Raw genomic sequence first — 21,445 nt, forward strand, 5'->3', positions numbered from 1 at the left:
CTGGCAATGACCTCCTTGAGACCTGCTTCTCTCTAGATTCTAAGCACCCTGTGGAGGGAGAGTATGGTGGAGGGGAGGCATCTGCCTTGTTCTGAGTCCCTGAACTTGAGGCAAGGCCTGGCACAGAGCTCAGTAAACACTGCATTAATTAATTAGTCCATTCACTTTGTAAATTATGCTCTTTGCATAGTCCCAAAAGAAGCCAAACTTGCTCTCCTGAAGGGACTCAAATTGCCCTCATTCATATGGAAGAGAATGAGAGAATGATGCTCCAAACAGGAGGGAGCACAGAATAAAAGGCACATGAACGTGAGGTTTTGCCAACAGAAGAGGTGTGGATGCCCTCTCCTTCCCAGCCTCCCTGCCATTGCTCCTGTTACTCTCTCTACCTGCAGTACCCTTCATCACATCTCTAAGGATCTGAGGTCTCCCCATTATCCAAAGCCTAGGCAATGCCAGACCTTTCACAAAGCTTGACAGCACTGAGCACTCTTGCAGCAAGGCCCGGGTTATAACCAGAACTTCCCTGGCAGGCAGAGCACCATCATGTACATACATTCACTGCTCAATAAACATTTATTGAGCACCTGTGTGTGCTGGGGACCACTCTTGATTCAGGGGTGTGGCAGTGAACAAAGATTATTCCAGGTAGGAGGAAGTCAGGCAATAAACAAATAAGCAAAAAAGAGACTACATCAAATGGTGATAAATTCTACAGGAAAAAAAGAATGCAGGGGGAAAATACAGGCGTTGGAATAGGGGTTGCAGTGTTAATTAGGGTGGCCAGAGAAGGCATCTCTGTGAAGAGACATATAAACAGAGGCCTGGAGAAGATGAGAGAGAGAGCCTTGCAGGTTTTTGGGGCATGAGCAGTTGAAGTGAGGAGAACAGTGAGTGCAAAAGCCCTTAAGTGCGGCCATGACTGGTGTGTTCCAAGAACTAGGGCTAGCCAGCAGAGCTGGAGAGGAGCACGCAGGAGGAGAGTCATAGGGAAGGGGCGTGAGAGGGAGAGGACCCGGAGGGCTAGCTTTCACTCTGTGCAGGATGAGAAGTCACTGGAAGCGTGCAGTCACCTGGTTTCACTATGTCGGGGTCTCTCTGTGTTGAGGAGAGACTATAGTGGGCAACGGAGGGAAGTAAGGAGACCTAGGGCTTCAGGCAGGGCGCCACTTGTCTATTTATTTCTACTGCTAAATGGCTACTGCCTTGAGTTTGGGACATCTTGTTACTCATCTTCATGTTCTCTGAAGTAACTGCCTCATAGCCAGAGCTTGATTAGTATTTGTGAACATGACCAGGAAAGAAGGGAGAAGGAAGAGAGGGACAGTGAAATGAACAGAGTTTAGTCTCCACGGTAGAGAGGAGGAAAGCAGATATTCCAGGCAGGCAGAGGCAACAGCAGACTCCAGGAGGCTGCAATGAGCAGGAAAGTCCAGGAGAAAGGAAGCCTGTGCTAGAGCTGTTGCCATAGCAACAGACAGCTGTCTCTGGGGCTGGCAGCCAGGCTAGCTAGCACAGGAAGACCCTTAATGCCTTCCATCCCTGAGTGCTGCATTCACCGTATGCCTGTGTTCCCACCCAGAAAGCAGCTCTCCTTGAGTGCTGCTCTCAAGAGCTCCTTTAAAATCCAAGGACACTGTGGAGGAACTGAACCAAGAACACTGCACGGCTGAGATTAAACTAGTGGGTGGGAGGTGGAGCCAGGGATGGAGCGCAGGGCTGTCTCACACACACAGGCCTGTTCCTGACTTGGAGTGAATCCGAGGAGCATTTGGAACATAGGAGCCCCCCACCTCCCTCATTCTCACTCACTTCTCATCCTCTCCACCCTGTTTCCAATTGTGACACTCCATTTCTGTGTCATTTCCACTGTGTTCCAGTTTCCTGGGCAACCCTGTCCTGAGAAGCCATAATGCTCAGAAATAACACCTCCAGCAGATTCATATTCACTCCCAAAACATTCATTCAGATCTCTGCTTTTCTTTCTGCACAAAAAAACAGGAAATCTCCCCAGCATTTCATTCTTCTTTACTGTATTTCTGCTATTCATGCTGATTTTATTCACTGTGGCTCAGGCCTTCCGTTTAAAGTCACAGCTTCTTGGGTAATTTAAAAGGTACTTAAGAGCGAGGCATTTATCAGTAATGCACTAGTCTAGGTGGATCTTTAAATAAGTGACATTTGGGGAAATGGTCCGTTCTACTACCTGTGTGGTGTGGGGTGAGTAAATTGTGAGCTTGAAATTAAGTCTTGCAGAAACATCTTGGCAGGAGCGTTTGAGGCCCTGGGGTAGAACACGCATACATTTCTATGCCCTCCTGGTCTTTGAGGCTTTGCCCACGTTAGTCCCAAGAACTGACCTCTACGCGGCCATCCAGGTTGTGGGACTGGGCTGACTGAATGATAAAAATGCATGGTTAGGAGGACACACAGGTAGCACTCTGGGGACACATTTGTTGGGAGTCCTGAGAGTTAGCCAAGTGTGACATGGTGCTTGACAGCACCACAATCTGTTCCTCTGCTTGGATAATAATGTGACTTCTGTAGAGCTTTGATACCACTAATAATTGCTTATTCAGAAGTACTGGCTTTTCTCCAAAGTGGCATCTCTGGTTTTGTTCCTGCACCCATGTTCAACATCACTGGCTGTCAGTCTCTGTTGGAGGGAACCACCTCCTCTTACACACGTTTCCCTTCCTGCAGGACTACGTCACCTTCTTCAGTTGGATCTTGGTCTCTCTCACTTCCTTCCCCTCCCACTGAGCCACTAGAGAGCAAAAATAACAAACATTTAGAAAGCATCCTCTGACACTAGTAAGTTAAGGATTATTCACTCCAACATTTCAAATGTTTAATTGCTACCTCTTAATTTTTTAAAAAAATTATTTATTCCATTTGTCTTACATTGGGCCTCTGGAAAGTAAATTCCTCCCTAATTTTGGTTACAGACAGGCCAGTTTCCTTCTTTTCTTAATTTCGGTATCACCTGCTCATCTAAGCAGCTAGTCATTTGCTTACCTACAGGTTCTATGTTTATCTTGGGTGCATGGCACCTATGCTACACTCTGAATAGAAATTTATTCATCCTGGACTCACTCAGAAAGATGTTTGACATCACTACTATGTTTATTTCACTATGTTAACTGTTACATTGCCCAGGAAAATTATTATTGATGGGTAGCCAATGCAATAATCTCCAAGCATCCTGGGTTGAAATACTAAAACTGATTTTACATTTTTGCCGCATAGTATTTCCAGTTGTTTAACGTGAACCAAAGGCTGGAGGAAAATTATATAAATATTTATATTTGATTCCAAAATCTTCACCTGTTAGAGCATTCCCTCTCTGTCTATCTTTCTCTGTTTCTTTTTTCAAGCTTAAGTTCCCAACTTAACAAAGGATATGGAGACCTAACTAAGGCAAAGTGACTTCACAGAGCTGTAGCAAATGTAACGGCCTTCATTACACTGCCCACTGTCCCTCCACATTCCTTATACGGACATATGACTACCAGAGACTTAATTTTGTGCTGCATCATAATCTTTTTATACATGGGATTTACATGACTATTTAGAAAGAGCTTGCACAATCTATGCACTTAATACTTCTACAGAATTGAATATTTATAGTATTGGCACCCTCCTAAATTAGCTTTTTTTTTTCTTCCTTGGGATGAAGGAGACCAGATCTCAGATGTTCTCTGGTCCCCCAAAATGCCAAATGCTCCTTTCTGTCTTGGCAAATTATCAAATATTGAAACATACATAAATACACACATGTATGCACATACATATACATACAAATTTACTAGAGAATGTAGGAAGCATAGAAAAAGGAAATTGTCTATTCCACTACCCAGAGGTCACCAGTGTTAACTCTTTAATGTATTGCTTTCCATTTTCATCAATAGTATAGATACATAAGCAAAATATCCTACTATGTGTATTACTTTGTTTTCTGCTTTCTTTCTGTACTTATTCTATAATGAGTGTTTTCTTGTGTCATTAAGAATTCTGCTAAACCATCACTTCATGGTAGTGTAATATTCCATTGCAGAAACAGAGTTTCTATTACCATTCACCCATTTTTTAGAATCTTAGGTTTTCTATTTTTGCTGTAACATGGAATGAACAGCTATATACAAAAGTATTTGTGCAAATGAATATTTCTTCAGGATCAATTCCTGGTTCTGTAACTACTGGGTCAATGATAGGATACATAAGAAAGATATATACATTCAGGCTTTTAATACATAAGAAATCAAAACAATTTACTCTTCATTATACTCATGAGTGGCTGAGTTCATGGCTTTTGGCCACATTTCAAAGAGCAGCAGTAAAAATCCCAAACTGATTTTGTATACTGGATTTGTTTTCTATTTTGCCTTCTGAGTGTTTAGTTGGGATGCCCTCTGGTGTCCAAAGAACTGTTTCTGAAGCTCTTAGAATCTATCAAGCTAGAGCAATTGACTTGCCTTAGCCTCTCAATTGCAACCAATTTCAAAGGCAAATCTTGTTTAAAATCTGTATACATACGTATATCTGTATCTAAATACAGATGTTGAAATACCTGGCAACGTAGTCAGCCCAATAACGTATGAAGATGAGTAGGACCCCACACTATACAAACTTCTGTACACTATGAGTAAAATTGGTCTAGAATTTTGACATTGTGATTTTCAAGGCAGCTAGCGTATTCTCCTCTAGACTGTTTAGCTAGTTTATGGTAGGCTCTCTCATTCATGAAAAGTGTGTGATGATGAAATTGGTATATTCTAAAAGTCTCCATTGGTGGAAAAAACTTCAGTTTAACTTCATGTTCTCTCAATTTAACTTTGCAGACCTCCTCAACTAATACAAGTCCAGTAGAGGAATCTGCTGAACCAGAGGAAAATGCTGCAAGAGAAGAAAAGAAATTAAAAGACGACAGGGAGGAAAGGGAACAGAAGGATGAAGAAATCCCTGAAAATGCAAACAATGAAAAGATCTCCTTGGAAATGCTACTCAAAGTGTTCAAAGGGGGAAGTGAAGCACAGGACTCCAGCAGATTTGCCAGCTACCTAAAGATAGAGAACATTTATGCAGAGGTTGGTTATTTGGTAAAAAGTTGGCCTGAATTCTGAGCATATTTTTATGGAACTGATCTCAAAATATATCATTGCATAGATATTATACAGAATCCCTTTCATAAACACAACCATTTTTTTTAACATCTACAGGATTGTAAGGTTGATTAACTTCATTTTTTTTCTTCTTTAAAGGGCTTTGTAAAAGCATTTCAAGACCTAGGTGCCAAGAACCTGGAGCCAATTGAAGTTGCTGTTCTCTTGAAGCATCCTTTTATTCAAGACTTGATTTCAAATTATTCAGACTATAAAATTCCTGTGAGTATTACCCCAAAGTGCTCTAATTCAACTGGGCTCAGGTTCAGGACATGCTAGGATGTTGCTAGATGTGAGCTGGCATGGAGGAGAAAGAAGCTGGACTCTGCCAGGCCACACCAGGCTCTGGAGAAGCTAAGCTAGTAATCACATCAAGCCAGAAAGATCAGCCTGAAATACCCAAAGCACAGCAACCTCAGGCACGGCGGAAGTTAAAGTTGGGTGGGTGGCAGTGTTAGGATTGTCATTCCAGCCGTGTAATGACCCTAGCCTGTGATTGAAGAGTTTGGAAAATAAGATTTCTCCCGCCAAAAAGAACTTACCAAGACCATGATCTCCAGCCAAGTGCTGACATATTCATTGTACTCTAATCACGCATGGTGGTACACATAATCTATGTAGTGGAAATGATAGTGTGTGCAAAAGGTTGGGCATCACTTCCATCAGGAAAACAGTGTGCAAGATGGAGAAACTCAGGAAAAAAACAGAGAAACTGGACAAACCCAGCAGAAGAATGGAAGAACTGCAAAGAATGGAAGAACTCAGAAATCACATAACCACCAAGCAAGTCTGGACCACACATGCTGAATGTGCACCCACCATGGCTAGCCCCAGGTCTTTCACAGCAGGGGCTGAGGAGGGCAGAGGCTGACACCAACCCCCTTTCAGAATGTAGCACTACAACCCTCTCAGATACCAGCTTATCATGAAGTCCCCCTGTTTGGCTCCTGTGAGTTGCGTATTGAATTACAAAGGGTTTGCTGAGTTGAAGATAAAAAGCACCTTCACTTTGGTAAAATGTAGATTGTGTATCCTAACTTCTAGTGATGACAAGTTAACATTTTGCAGTTTTCTTCCTATACCCACAAATGAAATTATTCAGACTTAAATATCTTTCTTTGTGCCTAAATGTTTTTGTTCTAAATTGCTGATGCTTTAAAATATTAAATTATTAATTAATATTAAAATTAATTTTATTCTCTGTATTAGTATAATTGAAGTTGATTTCTGACAAGCTAGCAGCTGTTTAGACACAGAGCCTATGCAATAATGAAATATGATTACAGCATTTAAGAACAGAGGCTCTGGGAATCAGATCATAGGACTGAATCTCAGGTCTACCCCTCAGTAGCTCCCTGACCTGCCCTGGCTTTCTCATCTGTTAAATGGGGATAAGACATTCATATTCAAAGGGTGGTGGTGAGGATGAAGTGAGGTCATGCGTGTAAAGCATTTGACATGTTATCTGACACAGGGGAAGATGAATTTTAGGAGTACTATTTCATATTTCATGTTTAGTATACAGAAATGATGAATTTTAGGAGTACTATTCAATACTGAGCACCTACTACTGAGACCCATAGTATACGCTTCCATAGGAGAGAGAAAATTGAGTACATAAATTAGTGACTCCTCTCAAAAAAAATTCCACTCCTTTTTGCAAGATAATGTTTACATGCAGGAATTGCAAGAAAATGATATAAGATAAACCAACCATGTGCAAAATTGTAGGAATTCAATACGTGACATTCTTGTGCTAGAAGCATGGAGGGAGTCTGCCCAAGAAGGAATAGCCAGGTCTTGGACGATGGCCATGGTTTGGGAAAGTGGAGAGAGGGAAAGGGAAGGTCTACATAGATTTTGCTGTTGGAGTAGGGAGGCAGCAGAGTCCTAGGTGAAGGGAAGGTTTGGGAAGGCGTGGAAGCAGGACTTCAGGATCCCCACCCCATGAAGAGCCTGGGAAAGGTGTAAAATGATCCCATTAAATTTTGTCACACAGGGAAATGTGGATTCCAAGAAAAGCAAGTGAGAATGAACAGGCTGCTGAGCAGGACATGATGTGATATTAATTTGTCCCTCCCCAGGCATTCCTTGGTCTCTTTGCCATACTGTGCCATCATGTCATCCTGCACAAAGCAGGTTTCTTAGGCCCATCGCTCTAGGCTGCATTTTAGCTTACATGCTCTGTTCCACGTATCAGGGAACAGCTATCTTATATTGAACCAGTGAAATGATTTGCAAAATCCCTTGAGATTATATAAATTATGACTTATTTTATATTGCTGGTAACAAGTAGGAGCATAAAAATGATGCCACAATTATTTTATCTCATAATGGGAAGACTCCCACAAAGTCAGGATGATCTGAGAATATCTTCACTCTGACCAGAGTGATTAAATATGATGCACTTGCAGAGAAGATTCTATTTGACATTTTGCTGGAGAAGAGAAAATAGCCAACAGATGGCTGCCTACAAGAGTCAGCCTTTCTCAGTAGGTGTTCTGACTTCCTGGGAAAGTTGGCATCCACAGGACTCCTTTTAAGTTACACTTTCCCCTCATTTCTGAAGGAGTGCCAGCAACTCACAATTTTAACTGAAGTACTATCGGCATTTGGAACAGCATGGTTCCTCTTTGCAGAGAACTGTCCCAAGTGTGGCAGAATACCTAATATTTCGGGTCCTACCCACTGTATTCCAGGAACATCCTGACATTCTGACCTCCAAAGCCATCTCCGCCTGCACATTTCCCTAATCTTCCTTGGTGCACAGTACCCCTTTGGCTGAAAGTCACCCAGCTGCAGTGTGTCTGTCTTCTGTTAACCAGTCTCGCAATACCAATAGCACAAGACATTCTCATAGCTGAGAGTTAGTTAGTGAGTTCGTTCATTGCCAGAATGCTTCTCTAAGATATGCCTGAATCATCTACTTTAACTCTCGCTTCTCACGTCCTCCACACCTCTTCCTGGTCACTCCACCAATGAATCTAATTCAAAGCCAGTAAACTACCACCAGTGGGACTCATTCGTATGATGGTCCGTCAAAAAAAGTTGTGCCCATGTCCTGAAAAGCCTAAGTTCTGATATTTACAATGAAAAAGAGTCCCTTTCCAGTAAGGTGTTCTATTCTCATTTTTGCTAATAAAAAAAGAGGAAGGAAGGGATGAAAAGAAAAGAATCTTTGAAGACTCGGACCACTGTACTGGTCCTGTCATTTTTTGCTTCAGATATCTATGTACAGTAAATAGATCACATTTTAAAATACACTTCAACCACGGTGATGTCATTTAAAGATCTTTCAAGATAAGAAGAGCAAAAGCTAGAGTGTGGTTTTTCAGGTTAAAATGTTGTTTGCTATTATAAACAGGGGGAAGTGAAGGTTGTTGCCTAACAGCTTTGTGTTTACAAGATTTCTGTTTAGAAGTGGCAACATTTTAAAATACACATTTGAAACAAAACTGAGTATGCATAATTGTAATAATATATTTAAGGTAGACTGGCTTTGTGGTTATGAGAGTGGGCTCTGGAGCTGCACTGACTGGGTTCATACCTATGAAATGTGTGGCTTTAGGCAAGTGACCTCAAAGTGCCTTGGTGTCTCCATCTGTGAAATAGGGCCAGTTATCATACTCACCTCATGGGGATTTTGTACAGATTAAATGAGATAATACATATAAAGTGCTTAACTCAGTTCCTGGAAGATAGAAAGCACTCAATAAATGTGAGATACTATTACTGCTACTACTACCACTACTACTACTATTACTGTTAGGTTGGTGCAAAAGTAATTGCGGTTTTTGCCATTACTTTAAATGGCAAAGAACCACAATTACTTTTGCACCAACTTACTTCTACTACTACTGGTCTGTAGTAGTTACTGTGCATGAGAAATAATTCTGAATCATGTGCAATTATATGTGGATGGACTAGTGAGCTGGCATCTGATCTTTTGAGTGTGCAAGTCTTATCTTTGGAAAAAAAGGATTTTTACTGGTGCAGTGCCATGATGATAAAGGGTCCAAACTGAAGTCCCAGGAAGCCCCATGTGGTACACACCTACATAGAAGTTCCAGATTTTGTGTTGGACATTAGAGTTATTCAGTTAAAGTCACTTATTTAATTTCTATTTTCATAGGCCTTGTACAAAAAACTTATTTTTAAATAATGTTCCTAAATTATTAAGAAAATGATTTGTGTAAATATAACAAGATCAGTGAGGATATTGGAACTGGGTTGTTGGTGAACAAAGTTAATTTCCTGTGATGTATTTATAGATGTAAATGAATAAACAATTTTCTCTGAAAGCTTAATAACTTTAGTTTCTTGTGATTAACACAGGCTCAATTATTATACATTTTAAAAAACAAATCTGTAAGTCAAGCATATTACCTTATAATTGAGGTTTATATTCAATGGAAGATAGCAAGAAATTTTTCCATGTTAAAATCAGAGTATCACCAGAAAATATCTTATAAACAAATGAATCAGGACCCAATTACATTAGGATAATACACCTATAATCATAAGTGTGAACTGAAGGAGGCTTTCATCCCTCTTTGTCTTCCAGGTACCTGACTTTAAAATATTCTCTAAGCTTCTCCTTTATCATTATAACAAAATATGATGGCTGCTTCTGTGCTTTGTGTTTTCAAAGCACCTGTGTCAAACATTTTCTGACTTTCACAGGTTTTTCTCCATTCACTGCTACTGAAAATTATGGCCCCTGATTTCAGCTATAAATTTAGCTAACTCCGGTTTAAATATATCTGGAGCTTATCATTTTCTCCATGCTATTGAGTGTCAGATAATTAGTTTAGCTCATTCCTTAATCCTCAAATTAAGTTTTGATAATATTAAAATAATATTAATTATAAACATACTCTATAAAGAAGACATGTTATTAAGAATTGTAGTGGGCTTGGCACAGTGGTTCACAACTGTAATTCCAGCACTTTGGGAGGCTGAGACGGGAGGATTGCTTGAGGCCAGGTGTTTGAGACAAACCTGGTTAACAGAGCATTACTCCATCTCTACAAAAATGTTAAAAATTAGCTGGACATGGTGACATATGCCTGTAGTCCCAGCTACTTAGAAAACTGAGGAGGGAGGAATTCTTGAGCCTCGGAGATTGAGGCTGCAGTGAGCTGTGGTCATGCCACAGCACTCCAGCCTGGGTGACAGAGCAAAACTCCATTTCTAAAAAACATAAATAATAAATAGAAGAATTGTACTGGGTAAGACTAGAAAAGTCAATGAGGAGCAGCTGTTCTTTTCCACTTTGTTCACTTAGCATTGACCTTTGGCTTCAGGAGATCTGCATTTTCAAGGAACAAGATCTCTAAAGAAAGTGATTTACCATGATTCCTCGCGGTGACTGATAGAAGCAATGCATATGTCAATCAGCAGGGTTATCACAGATAGTGAACAAACTCGTGTCTTCTTGAGTAAAATGATCACAGTCAAATTGAAACCTTTGAAACTCAGCTCTGAGGAATAGGAACTTACATTGTTAAAACGCTTCCCTAAATTTGTGAAATTAAAAAAAAATAAAAGCTACCTAAATGCAATTCTGTATTTTTCGTGTGTTGGTACTCCTTCTACATTGTAATAATTGTTTATATTTTGAAAAATATCTGTGATTTAAGATGTAAGATAGCTGGATAGTAGATGAAAAGCAGATCATTCTTTCCCTGATGTTTTTTAAATGGAAGAATGAGACAATTTCAGGAAAGTAATCTTTTGTTTTAAAAGTCTACAAATCTATAGACATGATTCATTTAGCATTAGCATTTTCTTTCATAGAAGGTGAATACTGTTGTTTATTCATTCATAAGGAAATAATCTTTTAACTTGCCCATTATATGCCAGGTTCTATGTAACTGCTTTAACAAATATTAATTAACCTAATTTGACAACTCCATTATTAAGTGTGGAAACTGAGATTCCAGGATCTTAGCTTTCCAAACATACAAGTAGTAAGTCTCAGGGTGTGATTACAACTAAATGGGTAAGAGTTTTCTCAGTGGAAGAAAATAAATAAAAGCTGGTTAATGGTTGCCATGTACTATGTGATTATTAAACCTAAATGCTTTATTAGTATTTGTAACTTCTCTTTGAATCTTTTGTCTTAGGATATTAAAATAATTCTCCAAAGGAGTGAACATGTACAAGGAAGTGATGGAGAAAGATCACCTTCAAGACTTACAGAAGAAAAGAAATGAAGACAAAAGAGTGTGATTTCTATAATTCAGCAATAAATCTTCCAAATATTAAATGTGACCATAGTGTTTGTCGTATATGTTATGATTTTAAGTATAGAAATGAATCCTACCAGTTTATTATGGGCATTGAAAAGGGAACCTTCCTTAACTTGGAGAATATTTCATAATAAAGAGAGAAAAAAATCCAAAGTAAAAATACAAAGTAACCAGGAAATGCATTTTGAAGTGATTCTGAAAAGGGAAGGCCCCAGAAAAATATGTTCAAAAATAAATAGGTCATGAAAATTCCCTATGAGAGGTATCTACATTAGGCAGATATAGTGAAAATTCCCCCAAAACTCCACATCAGGATAGTACTTCTAGGTACATCTTACAGTTCTTGCTTCATATACAGTAAAATTTCAAGGTTTATTTCAGTAGCCAAGAAGAAGGCTGCGTTATTGAACTGCTAGTAAAGCTTTGTTCCCACATCTATTCATAATTATTTCTTAATAGAATATATTTCCTTCATACATAGATGCACGATTTCATCTTTTCACTTGATAAATTGATGACTCAAATTCAATGATACTTATCAAGAAAGTGTTTCAAGAGTGGTGATGTATTCTCAGTGGCTGAGCTGCTTCTGTGATAACCCCTGTGTCTCCTCACTGGCTGGATCCTCCTCTTTTCCTCAACCCCTGAATGTAGGAGGGCCCCAGGAATCAGCCCTCTCCATCTACAGTCAATCCTTGCGTGATCCATTCATTTCCATGACTTCATGGGTATTACAGAGGCTTCCAACACTGAAATTTCTATTCCCACCTTCCTCTGAAATCCAAACTTCTCTGTCTTAATGGCCTCATGTTTTCCACATGGATGGCTGATAGTCATCTCACACTCAGCACATCCGAGGAGAATTTCTGATTTTCCTCTTCCTCAAACCTGCTCCTCTAAGTCCTTTTTCATTTTAGGCAACTGCATCCTCCTGCTGTTCAGACCAGAGACCTTGAAGTCATCCTTGAGTTGCCTCTTTCTCTCACATCCTACCTGCAGCCTATCAGCAAATCAGGTAGGATAGACCCTGAAAATGCCTCTAGAATGCGATCTTCCTTAGTCCTCTGTGGCAGGAAGTCTGGTCCAAGCCATCACCATCTTTTGCCTGGCTTACTGCTGTATCCGGGTAACCAGTGATCCTGTTTCTGTTCTTGCTCCCTCTACAGGCTTTTTTTTTACCACAGCAGCCAGAAGGAGCCTTTTATAATGCACGTCAGGCCATGTCACACTTCTGCCCCAATCCTCTATGTCCTGTGTCACCCAGAGTCCAGCCCAAGTCCTCATCTTGATCTTACCCTCATTGCCTCTTTGTTCCCATTTCCTGTTCTCTGCTTTCTCACTGCTTAAATGACAAATCTACCTTACCCATCTTGGCACCCACTGGGCACGCTACTGCCGCAGGGCCTTTGTACTTGGTATACTCTCTGTTTAGAATGATTTTCCTCCCACATCTCTGCATGATTTGTCCCACAAATTTCTTTGGGTCTCTGTTCAAATGTCACTTTATCAATAAAGGCTTCTCTCACTACCTCATACAAAATAGAAGCAACTCACCACATCTTACTTCCACTCTTATTTTTTTCCCGTTGTACTTATCAACATCTAACAAACTGTATTTATTCTCTCGTCTATCACTCCAGTCAGTTGTAAGTTCTGTGAAGTCAGAGTTTTGTGTATTTTCTTTATTGCTGTGACCCAGAACCTAAGACTAAAAACCATACCAGTTTTATGTTCTGTTGATGCATTTGTGGAAAAATCACATTTAAATTGATCAATAAGTCAATGAGCAGCCCAAGGCAATTCTTATTGTTAGTGGAAATTCTATTTCTGCAAAGAGTCACATTTCCTAATTTTGCTTCCTGTGAGTTAAAGTTCACTGGAGGCTGTATTCCCAGAGCACTTGTCTTCAAGCTAATGGAGGAGAGGGACCCAGACGTGTGCTTGGAAGATGGAGAAGAAGCCCTACCTGAGCTTACAAAATTTCAATTTAGCTGATTCACATGTGGACAAACAGGGTAATTCTAGTAATTCTAGAGAGGGAGGGGAAGAATATCTGAAAACAGAGTTCAAATCAATAAAATATCATAAGGACACAGGCAGTAAGCTAATCCACATTTCATTAAGAATTCAGTGAGACAAGGCAACAGCACATTGCAATAGAAAAACATTAAAGCAGAGCAAGCAGCATTCCTATAACAAATTTTTGGCACAATGTTGTTAAATAGGAAAACTGTAGAATCTTTCTTTTGAGGCCTATTAACTCCTCTACGTAGTAGGATGGCAACCAGCACACAAAGGGTCTCTGGGTCAGTCTTTGCCAAATCAGAGTCTCTTAATCATCGTCAGAATGAAGCAGGCCTGGTGACTGAGAATGAACCAGAGTCTCTCTCACTTCTTCCACTGTTTGCACATTTATCTCCTACCCCTATTTGCTTATCATAGCATGATCTATTTAACACACAACCGCAATTTTATCTGACCTTGCTACTACTCAGTTATTTTCACACATCTTTAGTAAACATTTCATTACATTTCCCACAAGCTTTGATCCAAATGTCTTTTTTATTTCCCACAATGTTGATCCCACCACTGTTTTCTTTATAACGGCAAAAAAAAAAAAAAATGAGAATAGCATATACTGAGCACTTGCCATGGGTTATGATCTGTGCTATATTGCCTGCATTATTTTCTTATTTTGTCCTTGTAATAATGCTCTGGGTTTGCCGTTAGTTTCCCTTTTACAGGTGAGGACACTGAGTATCATAGAGGTTAGGTAACTTGCACAGGATTGTCCAACTAGGCTCTGGCAAAGCTGTGATTCAGCCCCAGTAGAGACTAATGTCAAAGCTCATGCTCTTTCCTTCACACCACATTGTCTCCCTTTGAGATGGAATCTCTGAGACCTGTAAGAATATCCAATGTGAGCCTTTTCACTTTTCCTCTTACCTCTAACAGTGCCCGACTTTGCTGTTTCGTGTAACCTCTGCATCCATATGTATTTGCTCCTCCTTCCCTTCAGTCCCAGAGTACCAAACCTCTTAAAGTCTAATTGTTTGCTCCTATCATGCTATAGGTCCTAATCCCTCTTCAACCCCTAAAGCCCGAGGCTATCATTATTTCCATATTTTCTTTTTTTGTCTCTCTCCTCTGGCCACTTCCCCTCGGTGTATAAACCTGTTCAACACTTAAAGGTATGGGGGAAGTCCCCTCCCATACCACTACTCTAGTTATGCCTAGAGTTACTTTTCTCTCTTTCTCTCTCTGTTTTCTTTTATTGCCAGACTTCTTAAAATAATAATTTGCCCTCATTCCTCCTACTTTACCAGCTGAAAGTTATTTTTATCACGAAAACATATTCAATTTTGTCAGATAACGTTTTTCTGCATCTAAAAAAATCATATGTTTTCTTTAGTATATTGATATGAGAAATTATTTTGTTTAATTTTGAATGATGAACCAGTCTTGCATTCCAAAAATGTATTACATTGTTTGTATATAACTGGATTTGAGTTACTAATATTTTCTTGATAATTTTTGGAAGAGATATTGGTCTATAGTTTTATTTTCTTGTACTTGGTTTTCATAGCAGGTTAATTCTGGCATTGTAAATGAGTTAGTATGCATTCCTTCTATTTTATAGAAGAGCTTATATAGAATTAGTTTTTCTTCCTTAAGTATTTCCAATAAAGTCTCCTGACCAGAGTTTTCTTTGTTGGAAGTATATTAATTAATTCAATTTATTTAATAGATATAGGATTATTAAGATTATCTATGTCTTCTTTGGTGAGATATAGTGTCTTTCAAGGAATTTGTCCTTTACATTTAAGTTCTTAAATTTACTGACAAAAAGTTTATAATATTTTATTATTATTTTAACATTGGTAGCTTCTATAATGATGACCCCTTATTATTCCTAATATATGTTTTCTGTCTTTTTTCTTGGTCACTCTGGCTAGAAATTAACCATTTTATTCATCTTTTCAAATAATCAGCTTTTTATTTTATTAATTTTTTCTCTATTATTTATCTGCTTTGCAGCCAATTTTTTTTTTTTTTTTTTTTTTTTTTTAGAAAGAAAGAAAAAAAGAATGAAGAAGAGGAAGAAAAAGGAAGAGAAAGAGAGGGAGAGAATGGGAGTATTGCTTTCTTGCCCAGGCCAGAATGCAATTTAGTAATGGGTATTGAAAACCACTTTTATACCAATAATTATACTTAATGATGTAGACAGGAAGGAATAAGAGAAGAAAATAACAAACAAGCAGCTAACCAATATTTCATTTAAACCTATGAAATGCTATGCAATTACTGAGGAGTGATTTACTTCCAATTATGTAGTCACTTTTGGAATAGGTGTGAGGTGGTAAGGTATGTTTTGTGTATTTGAAGTGGAGAGTTCTATAAATGTTTATTAAGTTTACTTGTTCCGGGTCTGAGTTCAAATCCTGGATGTCCTTGTTAATTTTCTGTCTGGTTGATCAATAGAATCGTTAGCTCTTCTTGTTACATTGATCCTTTTGCCATTATGTAATGTCCTTCTTTGCCTCTTTTGATCTTTGTTGCTTTAAAGTCTACTTTATCAGAGGCGAGAATTGCATCTCCTACTTTTTGTAAATTTGTTTATTTTTACTCTCTGTTTGGATGGTAAATCTTCCTCCTTCTCTTTTTTTTGGAGTCTTTGTGTATTGTTGCATGTGAGATGGGTCTGGATGCAGCATACCGATGGGTTTTGGCTTTTTATCCAATTAGAATATATATAAGTTTAATACTGCCATTTGATGCTAGTTGGCTGTTTTGCCCATTAGTTGGTGTACATTTTTCATTGTGTTAATACTCTTTGCTTTTTGATATATTTTTGGAAAGGCTGATATTGGTTGTTCCTTTATATGTATAGTGCTTCTTTCAGAAGTGCTTGTAAAGCAGGTCTGGTGGTGGTGAAGTCTCTAAATACTTGTTTGTTCGCAAAAGATTTAATTTTTCCTTCACTCATAAAGCTTAGTTTGGCTGGATATGAAATTCTGGGTTGAAAGTTCTTTTCTTTAAGGATATTAAATATTGGTCCCCACTCTTTTCTGGCTTGCAGGGTTTCTGCTGAGAGATCTGCTGTAAGTCTGATAGGTTTCCCTTTATGGGTAACCTGACCTTTCTCTCTGGCTGCCCTTAGTATTTTTTCCTTCATTTCAACCCTAATAAATCTGGCAATTATGTGGCTTGGAGTTGGTCTTCTTGAAGAATATCTTTGTGGAGTTCTCTGTATTACCTGGAGTTGAATATTACCCTGCCTTGCCAGGTTGGGAAAGTTTTCCTGAATGATATCCTGAAGAGTATTTTCCAACTTGGATTCATTCTCTTCGTCACATTCAGGTACACCTATCAAACGTAAATTAGCTCTTTTCACATAGTCCCATATTTCCTGGAGACTTTGCTCATTCCTTTTTATCCTTTTTTCTCCAATCTTGTCTTCTCGTTTCATTTCACTGAGCTGGTCCTCGACTTCTGATATCCTTTCTTCTGCTTGATCAATTTGACTGTTTAAACTTGTGCATACTTCGCGAAGTTCTCGTGTTGTGTTTTTCAGCTCCATCAGTTCACTTATATTCCTCTCTAAATTGTCCATTCTCGTTAGCATTTCGTCAAACCTTTTTTCAAGGTTCTTAGTTTCTTTGTATTGGGTTAGAACAAGTTCTTTCAATTCAGGGAAGTTTCTTATCACCCACATTTTGAAGCCTGCTTCTGTTATTGGAACACATTCGTTCTCCATTAAGCCTTGTTCCGTTACTTAGGAGGAATTGCGATCCCCTGTAGAGGGAGAGGCATTCTGATTTTGAGTATTCTCTGCCTTTTTAGGCTGGTTTCTTCTCTTCATTATATATTTATCCCTCTGTCATCTTTGTAATTACCGACTTTCCAACTAGGTCTCTGAGCGGACGTCCAACTTGTTGATTCCCAGCACCGAAATCTGAGCAATCCACTGTGCCGGCCAAAACAGCGGTGTTAAGATTGATGGTGCTTTTCTGCCCGGGAACCTCCGGACTCTGCACCTAGAACTGCTGCGCTAAGGTGCCAGCAAAACCGCTGCGCCAGGCACAAGAGTCGCTCTGGCGACCCGTGGGGCTCCTCCACTGGGAATCTCCTGGTACGTGAGCAACAAATATTTGTCTGAAAGTGTGGCGTCCTCTCGTTCTCTGCGCTTTCTCTGGGAACTACGAGCCCGAGCTGCTAGTGATCAGCCATCTTGGATCTCTCTCTCTCTGCAGCCAATTTTTTAACCCGTAAAATATCTTGCTTTCTTCTTACTAATCCACTGAAACTTACCTCAGAAATGTCCTAAATGGCCTTTCAATAAACAAATGTAGTAGCAATTTATCTACATATTTGTATCATATTAATCAGTGCATTATAAAAATTTTATTCTCCTTTGCATTACAAGAGAGAATACAAAATGCCCTTTTACTTCTCTAATTACTTCTCCTTACTTAATTTTTCTTTTCCTATGCCTCACCCCATTCTTTCTTGATTATTTCAACCACCTACTTATCTTCCACTCTCATTGATGTATAAAAGACTTAAATATTTTTCTTCATCTCTGACTTCTGTAACCTCCAGAAGCTCATACACATCTGCTACCAGCTTGAAAATCCTGCTGGGCTTCTTAGAGATAATCTCAACTTGAGTCTTTGTCACTACTCACATCTTTTTAGATACAAGGCATTTGGACATCAGTGGGGCATTTTACAGCATTATTTATATCTCTATGATATTCTTGGGAACAGGTAACAAATATAACTAGATGCAAAGACAAGTGAATTTGTAAGTGGTGAAGTAACTTTAGCAAACACAGAAAATTCATACACAAGTTATTCATTAACTGTCTTCCTCAATGGACTGTTGGATAATGGTCTGTTTTATTCACCTCTCTGACACAGTCCATCAACAAAGGTATTCAAAGAGAGGTATAGAATTCATGTTAATTATAATTATGGTTGACACAAAGTTGGATGAGATTGGAATTAAATTATGTTTAGTAAGAGAAAGAGAACCCAACAATTTCTTGAAGGATGAGTCCCACCTAACAGGATTGAGGTATTAATATTAGGTAACAATAGATAATAATAGCTAATATTATTGAGGGTTTACTATGAGCTGGGAATTGTGATAAGTGTTCCCTATCTCATTTAGTTCTCACAATTCTGTGAAGTAGGTACCCTTACGATTTCCATTTACATATGAAAAAATGAGGTTTAGAGAAATGATGTAACTTGCCCTAAGTCACACAGCTGGTAAAAACCAGACACAGACTAGAAACCCAATACTAACCCCAAAAGCCATCCTCTTACTCAGTTGTCTATGCTCAGGTAGAAATAACCTATCACACAAACACAGGATGAAGTATGGCTTAGCAATGTATAAAAATAAAAACAAAAGGCTTTGTTCAAAGTAAAGTGACTCTAATTGGCTGTGTTATGTGGCTCCAAGAGAATCCAATATCCTCAGGGCATTAGCGATAATATAATAGCTCCGACCAGGGAGGTGCTGATTTTCCTCTGATTTGTGGTGGTCAGACCTCAACACAATTCTGGATAAAGTCATGGCCTCACACCTTAATATATACTCACTCTATCTATGCAGATGAACTGGGGTATATGTCAGTTCTATACACATACACATGTGACTGAAGTGAGGAAACTTCATCCTTGAGAAGAGAAGCTTCAGATTTTGGGGACAAGGAAGAGAAATTTCACATTTAGGGGAGCTATCATCAACCTCTGAAAAGCTGTTTAGATGAAGCATCTTTTCCGTGCCCCCAGGGATGAACTAACACTAGTGGTGAATGGTAAAGCATGAGAGATTTCAGCTGACCATGAAAAGCCATGAACTCCCTCTTGCCAAAAGCACAGAAGTATTCTGACAGAGGCAGGGTGCACTGTGGCAGGGAAGGTGACAGCCATGACAGGATCCCAGTACTTCACTTCTTTGTCCTGCTCCTCCTGAAATTTCATCTCTGCTGAATCAGTTGCTCAGCTCTGCTGCCCAAACTTCTATCTCCCCAGTGGGCCCTTTCAGCTTATCCTTTATCATGCGTAGTTCCCTCACTTCTCTAGAACACTTTGACTAGGCTTATCGCACTGTGAGCATCCCAGATTTCCTTGCACTGGAACTCCAGCCCTTGGAGCTCAATACCATACCCAGCCACTTAGCTGCTGTCCCATCCAGGCCAGTCTATGGTTCCCTAACAGACGATGACAGTGGTAGCAAAGGGATACCAACATCAGATGTGGCATTTGGTTGGATAACCTAGTTACTAGATACATGGCTGAATATTCTATCGAGCTAGGGACAAGCAAATGCACGAGCACATTCACTCACAGATCTTAGCATAAGGACTGGGTGAAGTCTTGTTTTCAAACTTGTTTCAAAACAAATCTGGAAAGAGATGCCACCAGAGTCTTGTGGCTGCAGCTCAAAACCCCAAAGGGCCGCACTGGGCTCAAAGCAGCGCCTTGAGCACTTGAGCTCCAAACACATACTGTTGTGTCTTTGCTCCCACTTCACATTAACCACACAGAGATAGCGACAGCCTCACCTTGCTGTGCCCCCACAAACCTGGCTGAAACCACAACATCCTTCTCATGTATGACAGACTCCATCATGCACTCCAGAGAGTGAGGCTCACTCTTCTCCCAACAGATTTCACTGTAAGCCCATTTCATGGTAATGTTCTTTTAAATCAAAAAAGAGCTTTGCACCACGCTCTCTCTAAAAGTGTCCAAGGGAATAGAACTCTTGATTGGGAATCTTCACTTAGCTTTCTGATGCTACAGGAGCCCTTTACAATTTCTTTCGGAATTTAGCTACCCTTTATAAAGTTTGCCCATTGTGCCAGGAGCATGCTTAGCAAGTTCCTTTAAAATACTAAAATACCATTTGTAATAATATATTGCTGTTATTTCTTTCAGAAGGCAATTTCTTCCAAGCTAATAAACATGTTTCTAAAGATTGCATTTTCCTAAAGTGGGAGAAGTAGTAAGCAGGTGTTAATAAATACTTATTGGATAGTTTGCATGTGCCAGCTACTATTCTAAGCACTTGGTAAGAATTAGATCATTTAATCCTCATGTATAGGCAACCTTATAAGGTGAGTATATCACTATCCTCATTATATAGAAAAGGGAGCTAAGGCATGAAGGGGTTAAGGAGCTCACCTGATTCACAGCCAGCAAGAGGCTAGGATTCTCCAGGAAGGAATCTGTCTCCAGAGCCTTTGCTCTTAACCGTCTGACTAGACTGTTTCTCTGTCAACTGTGGGCCACGTACAGGCATCATGAGGTATGACCAAGCATGTAAAGTCCCTAAGAGCTTCTCTGAGCTAAGGACTGAGCCTCTCAATCTTCTGCATTTTGAGCAACTGCTCCCTACTACAGAACTTTGCGGTCAGGCACAGTGGCTCATGCCTATAATCCCAACACTTTTGAAGGCCAAGGGAGGTGGGTCATTTGAGGTTAGGAGTTCAAGACCAGCATGACCAACATGGTGAAACTCCATCTCTACTAAAAATTCAAAAATAGCCTGCAGTAGTGGCATGCACCATAATCCCAGCCACTCAGGAGGTTAAGGCAAGAGAATCACTTGAACCCAGGAGGTGGAGGTTGTGATAAGCCAAGATCGAACCACTGCACTTCACTCTGGGCAACAGAGTGAGACCCTGACTCGGGAAAAAAAAAAAAGAAAGAAAAACTTTGCCATCAGGGCCTTAGCTTATGAAACCTGATTTCCTTGACCTATATACCTCTTTGGCAGCTACTTGGCTTGTGTCACCTGTGTTCCTAATGCCCCTGTGTTCATCCCCAATTCTGGTCTCATATTTCTGGTCACAGTGTTCTTTTGTATGATCATCTGTCCTTGCCCTAGGTCATCCACTCACTGACTAGCCTCCCAGCTCAGCAAGAAGGGTCTAAACTCTTTGTCCTGCTAAATACTTTAGACCAATGACAGCAGAACAGATGAGCCCCCCAGAATACACTCCCCCAGATC

General features: G+C 39.6%; 1 protein-coding gene across 1 annotated transcript in view; it reads left to right on the forward strand.

Annotated features, from left to right (window-relative positions):
• The window catches only part of SPEF2 (sperm flagellar 2), a 194,538-nt gene extending 183,100 nt beyond the window's left edge, over window positions 1–11,438 (forward strand). Inside the window, exons 35-37 of the mRNA XM_064375924.1 lie at window positions 4,842–5,087; window positions 5,262–5,384; window positions 11,291–11,438. Of these exons, the coding sequence (XP_064231994.1) occupies window positions 4,842–5,087; window positions 5,262–5,384; window positions 11,291–11,380 (459 nt within the window). The 3' untranslated portion in view covers window positions 11,381–11,438. The remainder of the gene's footprint in view (window positions 1–4,841; window positions 5,088–5,261; window positions 5,385–11,290) is intronic.
• Window positions 11,439–21,445: the final 10,007 nt, after the last annotated feature.

The sequence above is a fragment of the Aotus nancymaae genome, unplaced genomic scaffold (assembly GCF_030222135.1).
Source record: "Aotus nancymaae isolate 86718 unplaced genomic scaffold, 86718_ANA_hifiasm-v0.15.2.pri h1tg000014l, whole genome shotgun sequence".
NCBI classification, from domain to species: Eukaryota; Metazoa; Chordata; class Mammalia; order Primates; family Aotidae; genus Aotus; species Aotus nancymaae.